General features: G+C 37.7%; 1 protein-coding gene across 9 annotated transcripts in view; it reads left to right on the top strand.

The window, feature by feature from the left end:
* The window catches only part of atp11a (ATPase phospholipid transporting 11A), a 131,072-nt gene extending 106,654 nt beyond the window's left edge, over positions 1–24,418 (top strand). For 2 of the 9 annotated variants that reach the window (XM_049469245.1, XM_049469247.1), the window contains exons 24-30: positions 27–154; positions 4,224–4,359; positions 5,155–5,178; positions 8,306–8,371; positions 8,919–9,022; positions 9,296–9,461; positions 16,747–17,965. In XM_049469245.1, coding sequence (XP_049325202.1) covers positions 27–154; positions 4,224–4,359; positions 5,155–5,178; positions 8,306–8,371; positions 8,919–9,022; positions 9,296–9,461; positions 16,747–17,022 — 900 coding nt within the window. In that variant the 3' untranslated portion in view covers positions 17,023–17,965. Of the gene's footprint in view, positions 1–26; positions 155–4,223; positions 4,360–5,154; positions 5,179–8,305; positions 8,372–8,918; positions 9,023–9,295; positions 9,462–11,745; positions 11,836–14,154; positions 14,246–16,746; positions 17,966–20,127 lie in introns of those variants that run through there. The other 7 variants (XR_007427916.1, XM_049469248.1, XM_049469249.1 and 4 more) reach the window with 7 other exon arrangements.
* The last annotated feature ends 278 nt before the right edge of the window (positions 24,419–24,696 follow it).

The raw sequence follows: 24,696 nt of genomic DNA on the forward strand, positions 1-24,696 counted from the left end.
TTTTTTTATTGTTTGTCCTCCTGCAGCCATTGTACGACACCGCATATCTCACTCTGTACAATATCAGCTTCACCTCCCTGCCCATCCTGCTCTATAGCCTTATTGAGCAGCACATCAACATGGACATCTTGAAAAGGGACCCCTCTCTATACAGGTGAGTCTCTAAGGGTTCACAGTATCTGTCCTCAGATCAGATTGCACTAGCTGTTCATCACCTGTCTGTGTGGAGTGAATATTTATCGCAGTAGTTTGGCAAAAATCCTATTTTCTCAATTTCAAGCCTTGGACCCAATATTTGAGTCAAGCAGAGTTAAGGTATCTGACACTGTTTGACAGTTATCTGTGAAAATAGACTAATAAACTATAGTTCCTAAAATCCAAAACAGTAGAAGACTGATCTAGACTTATTTTGGGCGGCATGGTGGCTTAGTTGTTAGCACCCCAGCACTGGGGTCTTTGGTTCAAGTCCCTATCTTGGTGTGGTTTTGGTTTCTATGTTCTTCCATTGTCTGCATGGGTTTCCTCCCACAGATCAGATAAATTGGACACTGTGTATGACTGCATGGATTGGCACTCTGTGCTGGGTCTACTCCTTAGTGCCCTATGCCCTATAAGTTTGGACTTAATATAACACAGTGGACCAACACCAGCATGTGACATGTCTCTCCAAACCATCACTGATTAGTAAATTTTACATTTCATTTGGAAATCAAGGAACCAGAGTCTGGAGGAAGAGTGGAGAGACACACAGTTCAAGCTGCTTGAGGTCTAGTGTGAAGTTTCTACAATCAGTGATGGTTTGGAGAGACATGTCATCTGCTGGTGTTGATCCACTGTGTTTTATTATCAAGTCTAAAGTCATTGCAGTGTTCTCACACAAAATCTTACAGCACTTCATGCTTCCCTCTGCTGACAACTGTTATGGAAATGCAGATTTCATTTTCCAGCAGGACTTGGCACACTTCCCACACTGCCAATAGTACCAGTTGGTCTTATATAATATATATTCTCATTCCGAGACACTGATTTTTGTGTTTTTTATTGGCTGCAAGTCATAATCATCAACAATAAAAGAAATAAACACTTAAAATAGATCACTCTGTGTGTAATACATCTATATAATATATGAGTTTCACATTTTAAACTGAATAACTGAAATAAAATAACTTTTCAATTATATTCTTATTTTTTAAAGTGGACCTGTACATTTACATTGTAGTTTGCTGTAGGTAGCTTTTAAATCTGAACATGCGTCGTCATAATAAGTGCAGATACTGCAGTCGTGTTTATAATGCTCTTTTAATGTAGGTTAGGCAATAAAGGAAAATGCTGAGACCTCAAGGTTGCACGCGGATGACTTTGATATTTTGAGGTTTGCATGCTTTTATCTTTGGCCTTCTTCTGAGGAGCTGTGTATAAATCCTTGTCTACGTGCAGGATATTTATACCCACCATATCCTCCTTTAGAGACCAAGACTTGGTGGCTGTCAGTGACTCGTACACACTGATGTGCACATACACACACACACACACACACACACATTCGCACCCTGAAATGGGTCAGAGTGAACCAGTAAATGGAAAGGGAACAGATGGACGAGTGTTTCTTGGCTCACTGTGCCCAGAACAGTGAGAACAGCAGGGCTGCTAATAAAAGCTTTATTATTATTATTGCTCCTTATCCCGCCTCCATCTCACTTCATATAAAATCCTGTTTATGAAAGCCTTGCAAATGATGTTGCAGTCGTTAAATAGACTCATTTTCAGACTCATTTTCAAGGTTTTCTTTGTTTAATTTGTTTGTTTTGTGTTATTTTCAGTCACAATAAACTCTGAAAGTTTATATTCCCCACATGAAGATATTATATTAGAGGAGGACATTGATTTATTTGGTTTTATCAGCTTTGGGTGTGGTTCCTGCATAAACTAGTAGATGCAGATGATTATAGCTAATCTTGTTAGCACTGTTGCAGTGCTAAGACTCTGTTTTCATGGAATTTTCATGGAATAGATAGATAGATCGATCGATCGATCCAGGGTTCCCGCTGGTAATTAAAAAGTCTTAATTTGTTACTGTTGCTACTAAAATGTTACTGGAGAGCAAACTAATGTTAGCGGTGAGCTAGCTAACCTTGTCGGAGAGCTAGCTAACATTAGCAGCAAGCTAGCTAACTTTACCGGGGAGAGAAGTAACATTAGCGTCAAGCTAGCTAAGATTAGTGGGGAAAGAATGAAGGTTACCAAATAAATTATGACTACATTTTGGTTGTCTTAAATTATATTTATTGAGGTCTTAAAAAGGTCTTAAAAAGCTTTTTTTTATTTTAAAAGTGCAAGAACCCTGTAGAACACAGTAGAAACAAACAACAATAATAGGGGTGGTACAGGAGGAAAAATAAAACTATATTAGATGCTAACTGAGGCTTGAAAAAATAACTTTATTTAAAATTTAATTTAAAACCGAACCCTCGGGGACACCAAACTACAAACTGTGCTAAATGAAAATGTTATGTTTTTTAAAGATGTAACAGGTTAAACTCTACATGATCCTCCTTTCTCTGTTCATTTCGATCAACCCGTGTGCGTCCCTGCTCATTATTGTGTTCGAGCCCAGACCCGTCTGAGATGCTGGCCCATATTAATCTTGTAGTGAAGGATTTGTTTATTTATTCAGCTCTTTGCTTTGTTCTGGTGATCGATACGCTGTTTTCCTCTCGCTCGTAGGCGTAATTGCACACAAACTATCTCTCTTTACATGGCGGTGAAAAAAAAGAAAAGAAAAACAAAACAAGGCTGGCTTTTGGCCTTGTCTGGATCATTGCACTGTAGCTATACTGCTTTCTTAAGTGCTTAATCAATCTATCGCCATGCTTTCCTTTCAAGAGCCCCAGAGGATTGCTTCAGCTACACTTAAGCTACACCTTAGAGAGCTTGTAGTTGTATAGCAGCGTGTAGGGTTGTAACTTTGGGCAGTCGGGAAAAAATGAGGACTTCTTGAGAATATATAACAACTGGGCACTTCATTAGAAACAATTATTTACCTTGTAGGTCAAGCTTGCTGTAACCCACAGTTTGCCGCACCCCAAAAGTGTGGAGCTCCGGTCCTGGAAGGCCGATTCCCTCTGTGGAGTTTGGTCTTATTTTTTCCTGCTAAGAGATACTGAATTAGCCCAGCAGCTAATTGACGGGTTTACTGGCCGTACAGAGCTACAGCTGCCTGATGTTCTGAGGTGTAAGGACTCCAGCCACACTGTGTGTAATTGTAATTGTTAATCTATACAGTGAAGTGCACCTGAACGTAAGGGGTGTATGATATGAATATGGGTATTTCGATATCAGTATGAATTTTCTAAATTAGTTTCAGGGTTTTTTTAGTTTTTGCCTTCCCAGGTTAAAAAGTAGATTTTGTGTTAGCATTCAATGTAAACCTCTACCTTGCTCTGCTTACTCTACAACACCTTGTCTCACTGTACCTCACTCTGCCTCATTACATTGTTCTACATCACTTTACTCTGCCTCCCTTTGCCTTACTGTAACTACCACACTACTACCACACTCCACCTCACTCTGCCTTGCCTTACCTCACTCTGTATCACTTAGCTGTGCTTCAATTTGCCCTCACTCTCTCTCTTATTCAACATCACTTACTCTACCTTGCTCTGTCTGGTTCTACCTCACTCTGCCTCGCTGTCTCACTCTCCCTTGCTCTGTCTCACTCTCCCTTGCTCTGTCTCACTCTCCCTTGCTCTGTCTCACTCTCCCTTGTTCTGCCTCACTCTACATCACTTTCTCTGCCTCACTCTACATTGTTCTGCTGTGCCCTACCCTGCTGTGCCTCTCTCTACATTGCTTTGCCTGACTTTGCATGGCTTTGCCTAGCCTCATTCTACCACACTCTGACTTGCTTTACCTCACTCTGTCACTAAGCTATGCTCTACCTTGCTCTACCTCACTCTGCCTCACTCTCCCTTGGTCTACCTCACTCTGCCTTGCTCTGCCTCACTCTCTCTCACTCTGCCTTGCTCTACCTCAGCCTACATAGCTTTGCTTTATTCTACCTCACTCTATATCATTTAGCTATGCTCTACTTCGCTCGGCCTCTCTCTCCCTTGCTCTGCCTCACTCTACCTCACACTACCTCTCTCTGCCTTTTTATACTTAAAAAAGAAGCAGTGTTTTTTTTATTAATACATTGCATTATTTTATTTCCTCTGCTTCTACAGAGACATTGCGAAGAATTCCCTCCTGCAGTGGCCCATTTTCGTCTACTGGACATTCCTGGGGGTCTTTGACGCCATGGTCTTCTTCTTTGGAGCTTTCTTCCTGTTTGACAACACCACCTTCACCAGCAACGGACAGGTAACGCCCTCCTCCTGACCTCAACACGCCATGATCCATCTTTGGTTTGGTCTTTTTTTTTTCTGCGTTGTGTTTTGAGTTATTAAACCAAACTCGTCTTTTTTCTTCTTATTTCGTTTTGTTTTTTCCTCCATTGAGAAATGCAGCTCTCATGTGGAGTGAGTGTGTTTGTGTGAGAGACTTGCTGAATGTGCTTGTGTGTGTTGAGTGTGTGTGTGTGTGTGTGTGTGTGTGACTGGTGGGGTGAAGTGCTGTTTGTTTGTTACTGTTTCTGTACCTGTACTGCTGGTAACGTTGAAGGACGAGAGCTAGCTTCTGCAGACTTCTCCGTCTGTCTCTTTTTCTTGTTGTTTTCTTTGCACACGTTTATTCTGTAACCATTGCAGGTGCTTTCTCCGTGTTCATGTATATGACGCAGAGCATGCTGGGTAATCGGACATCTTTCTCTGTGCCATTCAGTTCGATCATATTAATCTTTTTGGATTGCTTTTTTTGCCTGTTTTTGATTTGATTTTTAAGTTTTATAACATCCTAATTTTTTCTTTACTTTCTTGCCCTGCCCCTTTCTTCCCCCCTTCCCTTCCTCCCTCCCTCTCCTCCTCTCCTTTCTATGGTTGATTTGTTTATTTATTTCTCTCTTTCTTTCTCTTTCTCTGTATCTTTCTGCTTCTTCTCTTCTTTTTCTCTATTTATCTTCTTCTTCTACCTCTGTTCCTCTATGTCTTCCTTTCCTATATTTCTTTGGCTCTTTTTTCCCTCTTTATTTTGTTTCTTTGCTTCTCTTCCTTTCCTCAGCTAATGGCCACCAACACACAGATGGTAAGCCTATCCCTATCTGTCTCTCATCCTCTTTTTAGTTTTAGTTTGGTCTGTTTCTACCCCCTATCCTCCACCCTCCCCCTCACTCATAATCACCAACTTATTAACCTCCTAGATCTGACAACAAAACAACGAAACCCTCTAAACCCTTCTTCACTCGTTCACTAGGTTGGGTGCTGTAGGTTTAGTCCACCTCCCCCCCTCATGTTCCCCGTCTCATTGTGTAGTACAGTAGGAGTACATGTCTGTCTGTATGTATGTGTGTATGTGTGTGTGTTCAGTGCGAAACACTTGCGACGGGACAGGTGTTGCTGTTGTTCTTCATGTAGGTTTGTTGGACTTCATCACATGTCTCACTGCAAGGGCAAATGGCCAAAAACAGGAGAAATGGGATAAATGATTAAATAGGGAATGGTTAAATCACATAACATGAATTTTGAGCCATATTATATATTTATATTGGGATATATGGGTTTTAAATTCTCATTTACAGTAGTCAAATGTTTGGACATTGGATATTGGTCTGATTAACTGTAAATTTCATTGAAGGTTAGTACCGTATTTTTCGGACTATAAGGCGCATTTAAAATCCTTTAATTTTCTTAAAAATCATCATTGCACCTTCAGTTTAGTGGAGAAGCATTAGCGTTAGCCACTAACTGCTATTTCCCCATTCAGAAGTAAGTATTATTGGCCTGTAACATGCTGCTTTCCCCAGATAGCAATGCTGGAGCAGCATTAGCATTACCCGTTAACCACACTAGCCCTTTCAGCGTTCAGAGGGGAGTATATCAGACTATAGCCTGCACATTTACCATGTTAAAACAAGCTACGTGAGACAAACTGCTAGCTAATATCACCTTGGCTTACTGGAACACTCAGGGTTCCTCAGTGTAGCGCTGTCGGGTAGCATTAGCCGCTAACCTCTAGCGGTTATGCTAGCCGCTCTGCTGAGAACAGATGAGAGTGCTTGAACTTTACACATCACACATCATTTCATCATTTATTACTGAAAATACACTATGGCCGAAAAGAAATTCGATTTTCGATTTTTTTTTCCTTACTAAAAAAATCTAACTACAGATAACAAAGAAATGGTTAAAAACAAGTTCTTATTTCTGTTGTTTTCACTTAAATGTCCCCTTTTTGGTTAAAGTGCAACCAGAAACATGCACAAAAAAAAACTATTGTAAAACGTGAGAACATCTAGTAACTTTTAGAAAGCTTTCTCCAACATAGTTTAGGTACTGACACAATGCACCCTCAAACTTAAAAAAAGAAATAAGTAAACACACCACTTAAAAAACAACAAATAGAAATAAATAAAATAGCGCTCTTTTTGATATAACTGACAAAATAGAAAACAAGTACAATTTAATGTGCTATTAAGTAAAGACTCGTCCCCATTGGGGAAGTTTTTGAATAAGTGCCAGTGTTATACTCATTTGGAAACTGCTCACTCTGAACTACTGGACATCACAGGGGAGCGTCAGTGGTGGAAAATAAAACTCAGAGAAAACCGATTCTCATAAAAATACATTCAAATTAATCAATAAAATTGATTGATCGCCCAGCTCTAATGGAATAGTTTAAAAATAGTGGAAAACTGCATTCAAAGTGTCTGTTCAAACATTTGACTGATATTGTATTCTTGTATTACCCCTAAACTAAAGACTTACACATCAGTGTGTGAACTAAGTGTGAGGTAAAGCATAAAAAGATGAATTACACAATTCTGTATTCACATCTTTTTGAAGCCCATTGGCCCTTGCAGTGTTTTAACAGCAGACCTCATCTAGATTAGATGCTCACAGTGGTAAGTTCACAGCGCCTCATGTTGTCATCTGTTTTAATTTGGTATTAGCAACTCATCAACGTCACGTGGTGTTTCACTAAAGCTCTAAACAGTACTCTCACATGCCGTGTTTCTTCATGTCTGCTGTGGCTTGTGTTTTTTGTTGTTTTGATTTGATTTGATTTTACGTGATATTTGAACTGTGATTCATGATGCTGAAAGGTAAAGTACCGCTGTGGACGGCTCTGTTTGTTTGTGTGTTGTTTCTGTTTCTGGAGTGAATCACTGTGGTATAGGGCAGTCAGCGGATTAGAAGGAAGTTTCTAGAAGGGCAGCCCATTGTTTCCCTGATTTCCGTTCAGTGTGAAGGGCTGGAATAAACACACTCGCTGGAAAGCCATTTAAAATGTAGGATTTAGAACCAGCTGTATCCTTTCTGTATCAAATAAGATACTCAAAATGAACCCTGTTTTAATTTATGAAAATTTTAGTGCTATATCAACAGATGCTCAAATGCAACAACTGCTAGATTATGTTTTTTATATGCAGATTTGAAAAAAATAATAACATATTGAAAACCTATAACATTATCAAGAGGAAGATGGATGATCACAAGCCATCAAACCAAACTGAACTGCTTACATTCGTGCACCAGGAGTAAAGGCATAAAGTTATCCAAAATCAGTGTGTAAGACTGATGGAGGAGAACATGCCATGATGCATGAAAACTGTGATTTGTGATTAAAAACAGGGTTATTCCACCAAATATTGATTTCTGAACTCTTAATACTTTATAAATATGAACTTGTTTTCTTTGCATTATTTGAGGTCAGAAAGCGCAGCCATTTCAGCCATTTCTCATTTTCTGCAAATAAATGCTCTAAATTACAATATTTGTATTTGGAATTTAGTAGAAATGTTGTCTGTAGTTTAACGGATAAAACACCAGTGTTTATTTTACTTAAACATAAACCTATAAATAGCAAAATCAAAGAAACTGATTCAGAAACTTCAGAAAGTAGTCTCTTATTTTTTTTCCAGAGCTGTATACATATTATAAAAATCCTTAAATATAGACACTCTAGTAAAGTAAGACCAACATTTTACTGGAAGGAGATTCAGTTTTAGGAGGTTTAGGAAAGACTCCGCACAAAGGAACTGAGCTTAGCTTTTATTGGTCAATACATTAGGCAGCTTACTGTAGTTTATATGCAGAAATTCAGATTGAGGTAAGCAGTTAAACCCAAGCTACTGCCTTCTTTTATAGCTTTATTTAACAAAGATTTATATTAAACTTGTGTTATCGCTTTTATTGCTATCTTTCTGTTGCAGATGTTTGGAAACTGGACGTTCGGAACGTTAGTGTTCACAGTGCTGGTATTTACGGTCACGTTAAAGGTAATGCACCAAGCACACTGTACAACCCCCCCCCAAACAGAAAGGGTTGGGACAGTATGGAAAATAGAATGTCCAATTTTATTTCATTTGCTAACATAGAACAATTCCTGCATTACAGGATTGAGGTAAAAAAATATATAATTTCAAACAGGTAATGTTAACTGGTGATTCTAATCATGATTTGATACAAAAGCAGAATCCACACACTGAGATTGATCACATCCAGACTGTTATCAGTAACATGTCCAAAAGCCAGTGTCTTTCAAAACCACATTCTGCACACATTACAAAGTTGTGGTGCTGGTCTGAAATTGAAGTTTTTTTTAACAAACACAATTTGTTTGTAGCTAAACAGACAGAAATCCCATTTTTTTATTTTCATTTTCCATATTGTCCCGGCTTTTTATGATTTAGGGTTGCTAAATAAGGGAGCACATTCATGTAGTTCCCTTTGTCTATGATTGTAAAAATGTTTCTTCGGTTTACTTTTGTAATAAACTGAATTTCCTGATCATCTGTTTTTTGTGTGTGTATCCATGTGATGTAGCTTGCCCTAGACACACACTATTGGACGTGGATCAACCATTTCGTAATATGGGGCTCGCTACTTTTCTACGTGATCTTCTCTCTCCTGTGGGGAGGCATCATTTGGTATGTTTTACCTCCTTTAATTATAATAAGGCAGTCTCTTATTGGTCCTTCTCTTTAAAAAAAAAAAAAAAAAAGTTAGATGTTTCTCCAAACTGTTAAAACCTATAAAAGGTGGGCAATTGTTACACAATTTTGACAGTAATAATAATAATATTAAAACCCAATCCCAAATTTCTAATTTGGACCCCTACCCCTTGTTTTCAAATTACAAGGGAACGTGCTAGAATTATTTTAACCCTTTTTTTGTTTGTTTGTTTCTTTTCTTTCTAAAAGGCCATTCCTGAACTACCAGAGGATGTACTATGTGTTCATGCAGATGCTGGCCAGTGGTCCTGCCTGGCTCAGTATCATACTGCTGGTCATGGTCAGTCTGCTGCCGGACGTGGTAAAGAAGGTGATATGCAGAGCACTGTGGCCCACCACTACTGAGAGAATACAGGTACGTTTACTAATGCTTTCATATTATTTTATTATTTTGTTTTGATTATATTGTTTTGAGAAAAAGCTTAAAGGTTGTACAGCTTAAAATGTGAAAAAAACATGGTTATCTCCCGTTGTTGTACACTTTCCCTTTATTAATGGCTACAGATGTTATAACATGAACCTCTAGTGTATTATTGAGATTATACCACAGTTCCATTATCGCTGTTTATTGAAAGATTTTAAGTTAAAGAAGTCGAGAAACACTCTGCGAGTTAAAATAGTTCCATTGTTGCACTGTTTGTAGCTGCGCTGTTTGGCTTGTAAGTGCTGCACCATTGCTAGGTTACCTGTATGTGGCGGAGAAATACATGGAGAGCTTCTGCTACAGTGCATTATTGGCTGATAACGGCACTCATAAAACGTTTCTCAGCCAATCAAATTGCAGGGTCAGAACTAACTGTGGTATTATATATTAATATTTTGATACACCCTTGTTCAGTATTATAAGAAATAGCAAGCAACCAACACGTTAGAGTGGATAACCATGTGATTTACACATTTTAATCTGACAATTTTAATTGAACAGTCTTACTAATGGACTTTTTTATATTGAATATCATGTTGCTACTTTTTGACTGTGCTTATCGACTGGTTTTAGATTTACATTTGCTATGGATCAGTTCCGAGCACACAGAACGTAAGTGGGGTTTCTGTGTGAGCGTTACGTGTGCTCTCAGCTGTGTTCCACTTCTCTTTATTTTCCAACCTGGTGATGATGATGATGATTATTATAATAGTATAATTATATATGTTTATAATCATGAGAGCTGTTAGTCTGAAATTATTTCAGTGTTTAGGCTGCAGCTCAATTCACAGGAATTCTGAAGCTTGTGCTTTTAAAACCTTGTGCTTGTGTGTTTTCTAACATGCCAGACTGACGTTATGCTTGTGTATAATTTTACTTTTTTCCTATTCGTATGCTTTGGAGTTTGGAGTACAGAGTTGTAGCTTTACCTAATTAATTAATGTAACTTAATAAACTAACGCAGGGGTTCTTAAGTTGGGGGTTCCACCTCGCTCTATTGTCTTTAGCGCTGTCAGCACTTTAGGGGTCGAAGAAAAATGTACTGGACAAGATTAGTAAGAAATAAAGTAGGGCTGCACTATATATCGTTTATACTGCATGCGCAATAGTCACAATTCAGGACGTGTGATGTCAATTAGGCAGTAAAATCAAACACGTCATGTTGCAGTCTTTTGATTCTTGACACAAGTAGTAGATACACAGTGCTGTCTCTGTGTCTGTGTAAGTGACAGGCGGCTGCTGCCTGAGAAGTGCGAAAGGGAGGGGGAGGGCAAGGTAACTGCATGGCCTCCGTCCACATGGTTGGGCATGTGCGTTTAGCTGTGCACCTCAGTCCAGCACAGTTTTGCGCAGATATTTTCAGTTACAGCTGAATTCAAGTTTTTAATCCCTGAAAAATGCTCTTATTTACCTTTTAAAAAGCCATTTAAATGCCTGATTAAAGGGCCGATTACTGTTGTTTTGCTGTTTTTCTCGGGTTTTAAGTGCTGACTCAACTCCTGATTGGTCCGGACGCGAGACAGTGTGCGGGTGGGGGCGGGGTTGGAGACATCATGGGCCCTGCATTGTTTAGTATCACGATATAGATTGTCGAAAAAAGAACATTTGCAATGTTAACTTTTTCCAACTTTTTTTTTTTTTTATCGTGCAGCCCTAAAATAATTATTTTTAACTTTCGGACAAATGTGACCTCATGATGTCAAACCAATTGTAAAATATATGTGTTCATAGTGTTGTATTGTTCTGTTTAAGAAAGTTAAGGCTTTCGTCATTTTACTAATTTTGTCCAGTAATTTGGTTACGCTCCCTAAAGTGCCGCACAGCTTTTTAATATATTTTGAATATTAAAAAAAGGAAAAGGGGTTACAGTAAAAAAAAAAAAAAAAAAAATGTTAAAAGGGTAAGAACCTCTGAACTAATATGAATGTTAACATGATTTCTCTCAGGCTGTACTTTGCTCCAATACAGCTAAGCTAAGCTAATTTAATGTATACCCAGTATCTAATATACAGTGATGCTATATATCTCTTTAGCAGATATCTACTGCCTGCATCCTTGTTTAACAGTTCTAAACCCTTGTGTCTTTTCCTTCTCCTTCTCTCCCTCTCTCCTTCTCTTCTCTCTCCCTGTGAATTGCGGTCGCAAACTTGAACTCGCCCCATTTCCCGTGTGTTTAACTTCTGACCCCCCTCTCCCATCGCCGTGGTAATGGCAGACAAAGCGCCAGTGCCTTACCACCGAGCAGTCCACCATCTTTATGCTCTCTCAGACCTCCAGCAGTATCAGTTTCTGAACTGGGCAGGAGGTGATCCTTTCACACTCTCAGCATGTGTATATGTGTGTGTTCTTGTGTTTATCTGAAACAAGCTGCTTTAGGGTACTCTGAACATGTTACTTATCATTTATTAAAGGTGTACATCTGAGACCACTAAGAACTAACTAAGAATTAACACCAGTGACTGGTCAAATGAAAAAGTGGTCACAAATCTTTATTTACAGTGGCGTCTGTTAAAGGATGGGATCTACATGTTAGGCAGTAAGTAAATAGTCTGTTGTTGAAGCTGATGTGCTGAAAGCAGAAACAGTAAGAATCTGAGACACTTTGTCAAGAGGTAGACAATGACCAGGTCAGAACATCCCAAAACATTGGACACTACACTGCTTTTTAAAATAAGCATAATGAGGCAAGCAACCGATACAGAGATGATTTACATTTAATGAATGGTCTTAAAGGAATATGTCAGGGTAAAAAGCAATGTGACCTATTTGTGTAAATATCATCAATTAAAAAAAATCCAAGAATGTAGATATAAACAAAAAAATAGACCATTTATGAATATGGGTCCTGTCTGAAAGAAATACTAATACAGACAGACAGACAGACACTGTAGCAAGATAAATAGATGGGCACTGTAAAGGTAGACAAACAGACACTGTAGAAATATAGACAGATGGACACAGTAAAGATAGACAGACAGACAGACAGACAGTAAAGATAAACAGACCGACAGACAGACAGACACAGTAAAGATAGACAGACAAACACTGTACAAATATAGAAACAGACACTATATACCATATAGACATTTTTCTGAATGAAATACTAGGACCACCAGACAGACAGACAGTGTAAAGGTATACAGACAGACAAACACTGCAAAAATAGACAGACAGACACTGTAGAAAGATACACAGACAGACACACAGATTTAGACATATATGTAGACAGACAGACAGATAGATAGATAGATAGATAAAATAGAGAGATAGATATACTCTGGAAAGCTGCTAAGCATAAATCGTTCAGTGCAATAATTGTATAACAGTATATGACTGTAATTGAATTGAGGAGATTAAGAACGTTTCAGTGTCACTGAACATATTGATAATTAATGATAATTTCTTAGATGTAATAACAGCACTACCTGGCCTGTGGGAATTACGGGGTTGACGGAATTATCGGAAAAGCATTAGTCACTCATAAGCTTCCTGAGAAGTCAGCTGTCAGCTATGAGGGTAAGAAGTGCTGGAGTACCCTAGAGTAAAGCCTGTTCCGTTTACGCTCCTGTGCCTTTATACGGCATGTGCTGTTAACGTGCATGTGTGTGTGTGTGGTCGCATGCATGAATGCGGACATCTGTGTGCTAAATGGCACTTTCCGCATATGGTCACTGGCTATTGATACGTGCAATGCAGGCTTGCAATAACAAACTGCTCATATGCAATGTTTTTGTTCATGTTCCCTGTTTTTTATTTATTTATTTTTAATAATAATTAAAGGGCTCATAGAGGAAGTGTAAACAACATTTACTTTTAAATTAAAGAAAGCAGTTTTAAAATTACAATCTAAAAATATTCATCCTTAATACTTTTCATATATACTGTAGGAGACAAACCAAAAATTTTACTGTCACAGAGCTGTTCCATATATTAATATACCTCAGTAGTGCTAATCTAGTTATTAATTTACTTCAGCAGAGCTATTTTGATTATAAATTTACTTTAGCAGTGTTACTTTAGTCACACATTTGCCTCAGCAGTGCTATTCTGAATATACATTTACTTCAGCAGTGTTACGTTAGTTACATATTTACGTCAGCAGTGTTATTTTGATTATAAATTTACTTTAGCAGTGTTACTTTAGTCACACATTTGCCTCAGCAGTGCTATTCTGATTATAAATTTACTTCAGCAGTGTTACTTTAGTAACATTCACTTCAGCAGTCCCAAGTGAGGTGCAATTTACACAGAGAAAGGCAGCCAGTGTTTTGGAAAACAAATGCTAAAGCTGAGATAGCACAGTTAAAATATTAAGTACAGCTTAAATCTTAACATGGAAACAGCCAGCTTGTAACTAGTGTGACCTGTTCTATTTTGTACAAAATTAAACAATTAATTATGTAGGTGGACTCATGGAAGAGTTAAGAAAGAGAATACAATATATTTCGTATGGGCCCTTGAATGCTCCTTTTTTTTAAGATTATAATTTTTATTCTAGCGTACTGGCGAAGGATTCAAAGTGTGGAATGCTACTGAACAGCGAAGAAAAGTCCCCATATAACCAGCATTACAATGTTATCATTACCTTTAGACTAAGTCTGTGTGTGTGTGTGACTGTTTACAGAGGATGAAAGCCGATAGGACCTATCTTACACACAGTGAAGACTCACTGTTAGATGAGCCTCAGACCACCACTGAAGCATAACAGCACCATGGTAAAGAGAGTATACGAGGGGTCTTTAACTAACACATTTAATCCACTATCAGACTGATCAATTCTGTAATCAAATTTATTTTAAAAGACATGTTTAAATGACTTGCCAGCAGTATACACCATGAAAATGGGTTTGTCATTATGTGATGTAACAGTTTTTTTAGTATTGTTAGTATCTACACCACTTTATTTTGATGCACAATATCTTGTCTTACATTAACACTCAACTAAATGTCTGCTAACTCAGTTTAACTTAACTCTCCCTAACTCTAAACTACAGATAGCACAATAAAATAACTTGGTTTATTATTATCGTATTGTTTGTATGATAAGACTTTTCCCAAAAATAGTCAGTGCACTATATAATCCAGTGCACTTCATGTGTGAATTTTACCAGTCAGGTTGTAAAAAGCAGTAAAGAGTTTTATTTTAGTTCTCCAGCAGTATTAGCAGAACCCGCTAAGCACTAGCCATTTGGCCGTTCAGAGGTGAGTATTATAGGCCTGTATTCTGAGCGTTTACTGTGTTAAAACAAGCTACATGGGATAAACCGCTAGTTAATATCGCCCTGAAGCACTAAAGTTTCCTCAGTGTAGCGCTCTCAGGCGGCACTTAGGTGGCATTGGCGGTTAGCTGCTAATGCTAATGCTCCAGCTTTAGTGAAAATCTGGTCAACTAAGTTTACTGTAAATAAACGAAAGCGCTTTACTCACCCAAATAAACAGTTTTCTGAAAAGAAAAGTGTGTAGATTAATATCAGCGCTGGTTTGACTTATGACTCTTTTTTTAAGAACTACAATTTTGTTTACTTAGCTTAGCTTAGCTTTACAGGTCTCTGTGGTATAATCACAATAATACACGAGAGGGAGTGCTGTAACATGTAATATTGGCAATATTTAATTGGCCAATATTAGATGTTATAGCACAAACCTCAAGTGTATTTTTGCGAAGATACCACATTATAATCGCAAAAATTATTAGTATTATTATTAGTATTATCGCTGCTTTAAGTTGTCCTACAAGGAATTGTATACCATTTCTGTCCAGAATTGTTACAAAAATGGTTGGATTTATATATTTTCTGCTAATATCAGACCAGTACCAGTAGTAGCAGATTTTAGATTTTTCAGATTTTAATCTTATTTACTCTAGTAAAAAAAAGTTCTTCCATATAGCCTGTTACTAGTTTGAGCATTTGTAGATAATCTATAGAGAATCATCATAAAAAAAAGCTTGACCCTTTTACTGCTGTAATAATAAATAATAAAAGTTATAAAATGTTTCTACGTAGTGTCATGTCAAGACGAACTCAGATTTCCGAGGTGTTTTATTGTTAACTTCTGCTGAAAATTGATCAGTCTGATGGTGCCGACAGCGACAGGCCCCTGGTGCGATGGTGTGGGAGTGTGTTTTGCTGTGAAAGTCTACTGGTTTGGGAGCTTCACTACGACAGGGTGTGTTTTTGGCAGTGTGTGTATATGATGGAGCTTAATTGCTCTGCTGTTGCCTCGCATGTCCACTTACACTATATACACTCATTAATTTCTACACATATTTATTCCGATTTATTTCTGAGGATCTTTCTGACTGTTTTGTAGTCATTCAATTGCAATTGCAATGCTGTAAAAAAAGTCTGTACCACTTAATGATTGTTCAGTCCTAGAAGATGCGGATGACCACTTCCTCAGTTAGAATGTTCATACAAGCCACAGAAGATTAAATAATATATATAGCATATATTGTTTGTACTTACTGGTATGTATTTTAGTGTTACTGCCTTCTGAGGCCCTCTAGTGTCTATATCTGGTCTTGCAGAACATTAAACGTGCAGATGTAGTTATACTGGGCTCATTCTATTCACATTATGATACCTGAAATTCTTTTGCATTATTTGAGGTCTGAAAGCTCTGCATCTTTTTTTGTTATTTAAGCCATTTTTCATTTTCTGCAAACAAATTTTCTAAATTATAAAATTTTTGGGGGGATTTGGGAAAAATGTTGTCTGTAGTTTATAGAATAAAACAAAAATGTTCATTCACTCAAACATTTACCTATAAATAGCAAAATCAGAGAAACTGATTCAGAAACTGAAGTGGTCTCTTAAGTTGTTTTCAGAACTGTATATAAACGATAAACCAAATTCTGCCCATTTGTTTTGTCTACATCAAATCTGCACTTTTTTAGGTCTGAACAATCACATTTCTCTCACTGTGTGTTTTCTACAAGTGCATGTTGTGTGTTTTATATTTATTTTTATATTTTTTTTATATTTGTTTTTTTTTTTCCATTTGCTGCATAAAGGCTGTTTATTTTGGGGCTTCTAGTCATCTTGCCTTAATGGGCTCTTGTGTAACTCTGCCGTGGTCGTCATTTACCTGTGCTTAAGCATGTTCTCCTTTTAAACTCTTATATGTATATGTAAATATGTGTTTCTCACTTATCTGTATTTCTCTTTTCCCCATCTTTTTTAATCCCCCCCTTCATTATCCTCTCTCTTCACAGAACGCAGATAAACTCTATAAGGGTCACCTGTCGGAGTTCACTCCCCTCTCCTCTCTCCACGCTCCACCTGTTCTCGGACGGGGCGGCGGCAACGAGGGCCAGAACCACACCCACCGCAGGTCTGACTCCTCCCCTCCCAAAAAAGTGATGTACACCCACTGGGGGGGTGGGCCCAACTACTGCACTTTCCGCTCCTTTCTTCCGTTCGGGGAAAACCCGAGACTGTCCGGAGTGGGCTACGCCTACACCGCCCCCGGGCCTGAAACCTCCGTCTGATGAAAAAATACAAAGTAGTGCACTACAGAAAGAGAGAAACTAAACTAGCCTTCGGACTAGTGGACTAGCGAACTAGCGGACTAGCCTGCTGGTCTAGAGGGGCTCAAACAGAGTCGCCTAAACAGTCGTCACATGTTGATGATGATGATGATAATGAGATTGCTGGGATTCACCTAAAAACTGGCCAATAAGATCGCAGAGCTGATCCTGAATCAATTGCTACGACAAAAAGAAAGAGAGTGTTTAAGTGCAAACATACACACTAACAAACAAGTGCAGACTTGAAATATGCACACTCTGTACTCTAAGGCAGTGCGTAGCAACAGAGCAGTCTGTTGCTTGGTGCTTTGGAGCGAGGCCAGATTGGCAGCTCTGTAGGAGTGTTCAAAGTGCTGTGCTAAGGGGGGCCTTGGGACCCTTTTACCTTGATTCACCTGTGTGTAGGGTAAATGAGTGTGTGTATGTGTGTCTCAGTGTATGTATGTGTGTGTGTGTGTGTTTGTTTTACCCTCGACTGTCCCTTCTCTCATCCCATATACAGATTACTTGAAATGAATACACTGGCACTAATGCAGCTAGCAGATTCCCTTCTCAATGTTAAAACACACTTACCCCATATAGTACACACTGTACTCTCTGAATGTTTTTTCACATTTGAAATGGCCTTGCATGCTCTGACAACTGATCCTCATATTTTTCTCCTTCTGTTCTTTGTTTTTTCTCTGTTTTCTCCTCTGTTTCTCTTTTCTTTCCTTTCTTCTTCTTTTTCTTCTTCTTTTTTTGTAGAACAAACTGGTGTTGCCTTTGTGCAAACCTGTTTTTGAGGAACACCCCATAAGGCTGTGTTGTATTTCACTGTAAGTGGCCGTGTTCTGGCCATTGTCGGCCAGCCTCTTCAGACTAGACTAGACTAGACTCGAGTCAAGAGTGTGTTGTGGGTGGGTGGGTGGGTGCGTGGGGGGGGGGGGGGGGTTGGTGAGTGATTGTGTATGTCTGTGTGTCTAGTGTCCTGGAGACACGAATTACAAACTGTAACTGAACTGTCACAATATTTTCTTCCATAACTCCACACCAAACGGAGTAGCTTAGCTCCTACAAGAAGATAGAGCAATGTTTGTTTAAATGTTGATAAAAAAAAGAAAACATTCTACATCAGCATTTTCTGTGCTTTAGGCCTTTCAAAGCTAAAGCCAAGAAAGAAATGCTGGTTTTGAATGGAACCACTATACGGTTCCAGATTGTTATGACAGCTGGTTATTTACAGTTTAGGAGAGTTTAGAGGAGTAGTTGCTTAGAGATTAGAACACTTTTCAAGTAACCATTCAGATGATCAACATGCTGAAATCATGTATGTGAGCATCACTGAAAATTGCCAGTAGAGTTATTTCTTTTCAATGCTCAATTCCTTGATTATCACTTATAATAAACGTGTCATTGTTAATAAAGCTCCACAGTACCACAATGATCTGATTTACCCCATAATCAAACATTTAGAGCACTAAAAATAACCACAGCTTTTGTTTAGACTCGGCAGTAGTCACGTACATCATTTCAGCATTGATTCAGCATCTGAATGTTCACTGGGTTAAACCACATCAACCTCTTCCGTTCATCTTTTCACTTGAGCTTTTCAAAAAAAAAAATCTGTAAAAGAAAAGAAGCTTGCTGCTTCACTAGCGGGTTTTTGCTAACAGAGCTATCTACTGTATCTACCTTAGCATCCATGTTGTTCTGCCTTAACAATGTATCCCATGATTCATACTGTAGTTCAGACACCAAAGGTTGTAAAATAAGAGAAAACGGCGCAAACTAGTGTCATTTTTTGCCTTATAAATATATAAATATAGAATGAGGGGAGTAGAGGGGGGGAGGGTTTAGGACAGCATTAGGAGATTCCCACCACCCTGCCTTAAGTTCACGTGTTGCACCAGCTGAGGGGTGGAGAGAGCTAGCTAGCTAGTTTTGATGGAAAATATATTTTTTAGGCTGATCTGACGTGAATTTTTGGTTTGGATCAGCCTGAAGAAACTGAAACTTGCTGGAAAAATGGGTAGCGGCAATAGCGTACAGTAGTTCTCGTGATGTCTGCTGCTGATAGCTTAGCAACCCAAGGCTTCTGATTAGCGCTTTTTAATTTGTTGTTGCTAACAAATTATTTTTTATCCTGTAAAAAGGCTTATATGGTTAGGACCTACATTTTTATTAGCTGTATTGTAAGTGTATTGCATATAGCTTTAAATTGCACTTTCCATGAATCGCCTATAATGTAAACTTTGTGTTTAAAATCAGTTTGGAGCCTTGTGTCGCTAAGCTAGCTTCATATTCTCATTATATAAACTAACATCAAGTCGTGTATGTCAGTTCACCACTCATTTAACTGTGGCACGTTTGCTCTGAGCCTAATCTTAAATAACCACTGTTCACTATGTAGCACTTCCCTTTAATGGTCAGATTCCCTAGCTAGAACTAGCTAGCCCCTCGTAGTGAACAGAAGAGCCATTTAAGATTCACCTCTTTGAGCAAATATGAACTGATCCAATTATCATTGACTGGTTATACAGTGGATAACCATGGGAAAGCTTCAGTTCAGCACCTGAACTAGAATTCAATCTGAATAGTTCAATTTGAACACAAATTTGGATCCAGTTCAGATTGTCAGAATGCAATGCAATATTTAATCATGGGAAACCTTTTTAGTTCAGCACCTGAACTGAAGTGGAACCTAGAAGCATAATAGTAAAAACTGCACTGAATCTGAATTAGAATTTTTGTCCCGGTTTGAACACAAATTTGGATCTATATCCAGTTCAGATTGTAAGAATGCAATGCAATAGATGATCATGGGATACCTCTTTAGTTCAGCACCTGAACTGAAGTAGAGCGTAGAACCATAGTCGTAAAAACTGCACTGAATCTGAATTGGAAAAATTCTCCAGTGTGAACGCACATTTCAGTGCAGATCCAGTTCAGAGTTTCCAAATGCTTTTTTTAACATGTGTATCTCACTCATCTCACCAGTTTGTCTTTGCACCTTTGTCTTTGTATTTTCACTTCATTTTACATTCCTTTTTCTTGTCCTCTTTTTTCTGTCTTTGCTTTCCTCAGATGTGTCACCTGTTCCTCTGGTTTCGTCCCTTCCCTCACTGTCTTGTCTTTCTTTCACACCATCACATGGCCAGGCATCCATCTCAGAGAACAAATCGGAAACCTTTTATCTATGGCAGAAACAAAGAGAGGGAGTGAGAGAGAGATAAAGAGAGAGAGGGAGAGAAAAGAGGGCAATTGAGGTCAAGAGAGCAGGTGTTGGTTGCTAAGAAGACCAATGTTCTGATTATTGTATGATTATTATTATTGTTGTTATTATTACTGTTGTTTTTATTATTACTGTTTGTCTTAGCTGCTTACTGTGTGTAGGTGCCTTCTGGTGCTTTGGAGAAAAGTACCTGCATTTATGTACAACCACTTAAAAAAAGTTTAAAATAGGAAAAAATCATGATGCATGTATATTTTTCTTCAGACATGTTAAAACATGAGGAATGTCCAACGTGAATGCTTAAATTTTTTGTCAATTGTGATGTTCAGTTATGGAATCGGGAGGCTGTGGGTGTTTGGAAGGGTGTTTTTATTTTTGTCTTTCTTAGTTAACGAGAGCTTAATTGTGCATCACACCGCAATCACAATCAAAAAATGTAGAATGTTCATACATACATATATCTATCTCACTCTTTCTCTATACATATATATATATAAAAATATATAAATATCGATGTATGTCCTTGACGAGGTTTACAAATACCCAATGTATGAATGAATGAATGACTGAGCAAATGATTGAATGAAAGATTTAACCTGGTAATTGGGTGGCTTTGCTTCTGGTCCAAAGGTATATTGCTTTGCTCGACTGTGTCTGAATGTAATCACTGTCCGGCAAATTTTTTATATATAAAAAAAACAAAAAAAAAAACACACATTTTCATAGGTCATCATTGAGTCTGTTGAGTATTTGCATGTTCTGTGTTGCGGAGCAAGCTAAACACTGAGCTAGCTAAACGAACTACTGTGTTGGCATCATCATGTCGCATCGTATTCACACTGTAATCCACATTTTCTAAATCTGAATTGATTCTGTTCTGATTTGTCATGAAATGCTATGAAATGCTATGAGTGTGAAACAAATGTGTCCTGAGTCAGTGTTACGAGGTAGGCCTGCTGTCTAATTTTAAAATGCTTTTTGCTTTCAAATGACTTAACTGAGCTTGAAATCTGAAACCAAACGAGGGCATATTTCCATGTACTCTGAGACCATGTTTACACCTGGTCACTTCATGTGTATTGGGTATCAGGATTGTATCTGGATAAGATGAAACCACATACAAAAATGCAAGCGCGAGTGCAAACGCGAAATGCATTTAAAACCGATAACCTACAAGTCTGAGGTGGTGGTCTGAGAACAAGTTTACAATTGGTCTCTTCATGTGTCTTAATAATCAGGATTATATCTGGATAAGGTCAATCCACATAGAGATGCTTTTAAAACAAATTAAATACAAATCTGATTGTTAAAATGAACCACGTTTGAGTGCACCTAAAATGCATTCAAAAAAAAGATACAAATCTGAGGAGGTGGCCTGAGACCATGTTTTCACTTGGTCTTTTTATGCATCTTGAGTTTCAGAACTATATCAGGACTATAAGTCCAATCCACATAAAAATGCAAGTCTAAACACATTAAAGATGCATTCAAAACAAATTCGATACAAATCTGATTGCTCAAATTAACCACTTCAGAAGGTGGTCTGAGACCATGTTTTCCCCTGGTCACTCTATGCGTATTAAGAAGCAGAATTATATTCGGATAAGACCAGGGCACACAAAATGCATTTAAAACACAGATACAAATCTGAGGTGGTCTGAGACCATTTTTACACTCGCCTTGAGTGTCAGAATTATATCTGGATAAAGCCAATCCACATTAAAATGAAAGTGTAAACTCACAGCAGATCTGAGACACTTTAAGCCACGTTATAGCGGTGTAAGGACATGCTCATATCTATCCAAGGCACACAATAGACAAACCTAAACTCCCAATACAGCTAAAACATCAGTATTAATATGCCGTCCCTGATAAAAAAAAAAAACAAGTGTCTAAATGCATGTGGTTAAAAACTAATCATGATACAAATTCAGATACACAATTTACATTAAATCATCAGGTGTAAAAGTGTTAATACTCATGTAACTCTAAGTAACTGCTGTCTATTTTACTGTTTTCCTCAGCTTAGCCACTTTTAGCTATTTTTAACCACTGTAATGATGTCTGGTTGCTGAAACCCTAAAACGACTGTGGCACTGAAAAGGGTGTAGAGACTGTTTGTTTTTGTTTTTTTGTTTTGTTTTCTTTATTTATTTTAATCAATGTTGCTGAGAAATGTTTTTTTTTTTTTTGTTCAGGATTTTGAATGTATAAATGAGCAGTTTCCACCTGATATGCTAACCTGGCTAGCCGCAAACACATTAGCTACAATACACAATGCTAAGTTGTTGTTGTTGATACACATTAGACTATACCATGCTAATTTGTGTCAGTGAGCTTGCACTTGTTGTTAGTCACGTTAGCTAGCTAGCATGCTAGCCATAAACAAATTACAATACATCATGCTAATTTGTGTCTGTGAGCTTGTACTCACCCATAGTTGTTAGCCATGTTAGCATTGGTGTGGTCAAGCTGTATCTTCAGAAAATCCAAGCCACTTTTAAATGCTTTATGTGAGTGTGTAAAATGTAAGTGTCGTCACTGGAAAAGTAACGATTGAACAATGGTGGTAATGATGTGAACTTAGCTAGCTTGAGGAAGAGGCTGTGAGAACAAACTTCTCCTTCAGAAATAATGTGGTCTGAAGAGCAAGAAACCTGTGTTGCTCGTTCTTCGAGCTTTTTTTTCTGACAAGCCACTGTACCACATCAGTACTTCTGCTACTTCTACTTCTTCTTCTTCTTCTTCTTCTTCGTCTAACCCAGGAATCAGTCCCTGGATGCTGGGCTAACCTGAATGTAGCCTAGCATGTTCGAGCACTGGCTAGCTAGCTAACACTGGATTGTATCATAGAACTGTCGGATATACAGCTCTGGAAAAAATTAAGAGACCACTTCAGTTTTTGAATCAGTTTCTCTGATTTTACTATTTATAGGTATACGTTTGAGTAAAATTAACATTGTTGTTTTATTCTATAAACTATGGACATTTCACTCAAATTCCAAATAAAAATATTGTCATTTAAAGCATTTATTTGCATTTAGATGCAGAGCTTTCGGACCTCAAATAATGCAAAGAAAACTAGTTTATATTCATAAAGTTTTAAGAGTTCAGAAATCAATATTTGGTGAAATAATCCTGTTTTTTAATCACAGTTTTTATGCATCTTGGCATGTTCTCCTCTCCACCAGTCTTACACACTGATTTTGGATAACTTTATGCCTTTACTCCTGGTGCAAAAATTCAAGCAGTTCCGCTTGGTTATATCTTGATTATGTTCTAGAGGTTTTTAATTTGGTAAAATCAAAGAAACTCATAATATTTAAGTGGTATTTTATTATTTTTATTTCCAGAGCTGTATAGCGTGAACTAGCTCATCTAGTAAATAGCTAGGTATTTTGTATATCTCACTGGGGGAAAATGTCATTTTGCTACTTTTTGTATTAAAAAGTTGTATTGAAAAGTACTACTTACTTGACTCCGTTTAGAAGATTGTGTTTAGAAGAGTTTTATACCAACCAAAATTTGAGCTATAGCAACTTCAACATAAAAAAAAAAACACAAAAAAATGAAAATTAAAAAAAGGAAGAGGCTGGAAAACATAGCTTTAACCTCTTACCTCTAAAGTCTCCATTAGAAATGTTGACGTGCACTGTTTCTACCAGGATGTATACGTGACTCACACGTTGCTCACACTGAACCTAGGAAGACACTTTTGACGTACATTTTTTTGCTGCTGCTCTAAAAAAAAAAGTGTGACCAAATACTGGACTATTCTACATGTCTACTGTGTTTTTCTTTATTTAAGGCTTTACTGACTCTAGTGGGGCTAAATAAATCAATGCCAGCCTACTCAGATTAACCGAATGTCGATTTGCTTTGTTTTTTTTGTTTTTTTTCCAGTTCATCAGCACAATGTGTGATGTTGCTTTTAACAGAATATATACTGTATATTTAAATGTACACTGTACAGCATATATGTAGTAATACGAATCAATGTACAGTTTGGGGGTCTTTTTGTATACAGTTTTTAACAGATTGGTATCTGTAGATACATGTGGATTTTTGCCAGCTTTTCTGTAGCTATTAACAGCAAAAACAGAGTGTACATTTGCTTGTAATAAACAAAGAAAACAAAAAAGATACCTGGGTGTCTGATTTCTTTTGTGAACACAATCAATTTATGAAAGAAAACCTCAATTGATCTCTGATCAAGATACCTGAGTTTTTGATTGTTTAACTGGTCTACATACATGGATGATCAGTGCAGATTGACCAGCATGACCAAAGAGACCAGCTTAGACCATCTGAAACCAGCTACAACCAAATTCTTGTCTTGAGATGGATCTTTTAGCAGGGATATTGCAGAAAAAACATGTATGTAGAAGAATGTAGTGTTTTTCATTATTTAAATTTTCTGT

This window comes from Astyanax mexicanus, chromosome 21, assembly GCF_023375975.1.
Source record: "Astyanax mexicanus isolate ESR-SI-001 chromosome 21, AstMex3_surface, whole genome shotgun sequence".
Taxonomy (NCBI): Eukaryota; Metazoa; Chordata; class Actinopteri; order Characiformes; family Acestrorhamphidae; genus Astyanax; species Astyanax mexicanus.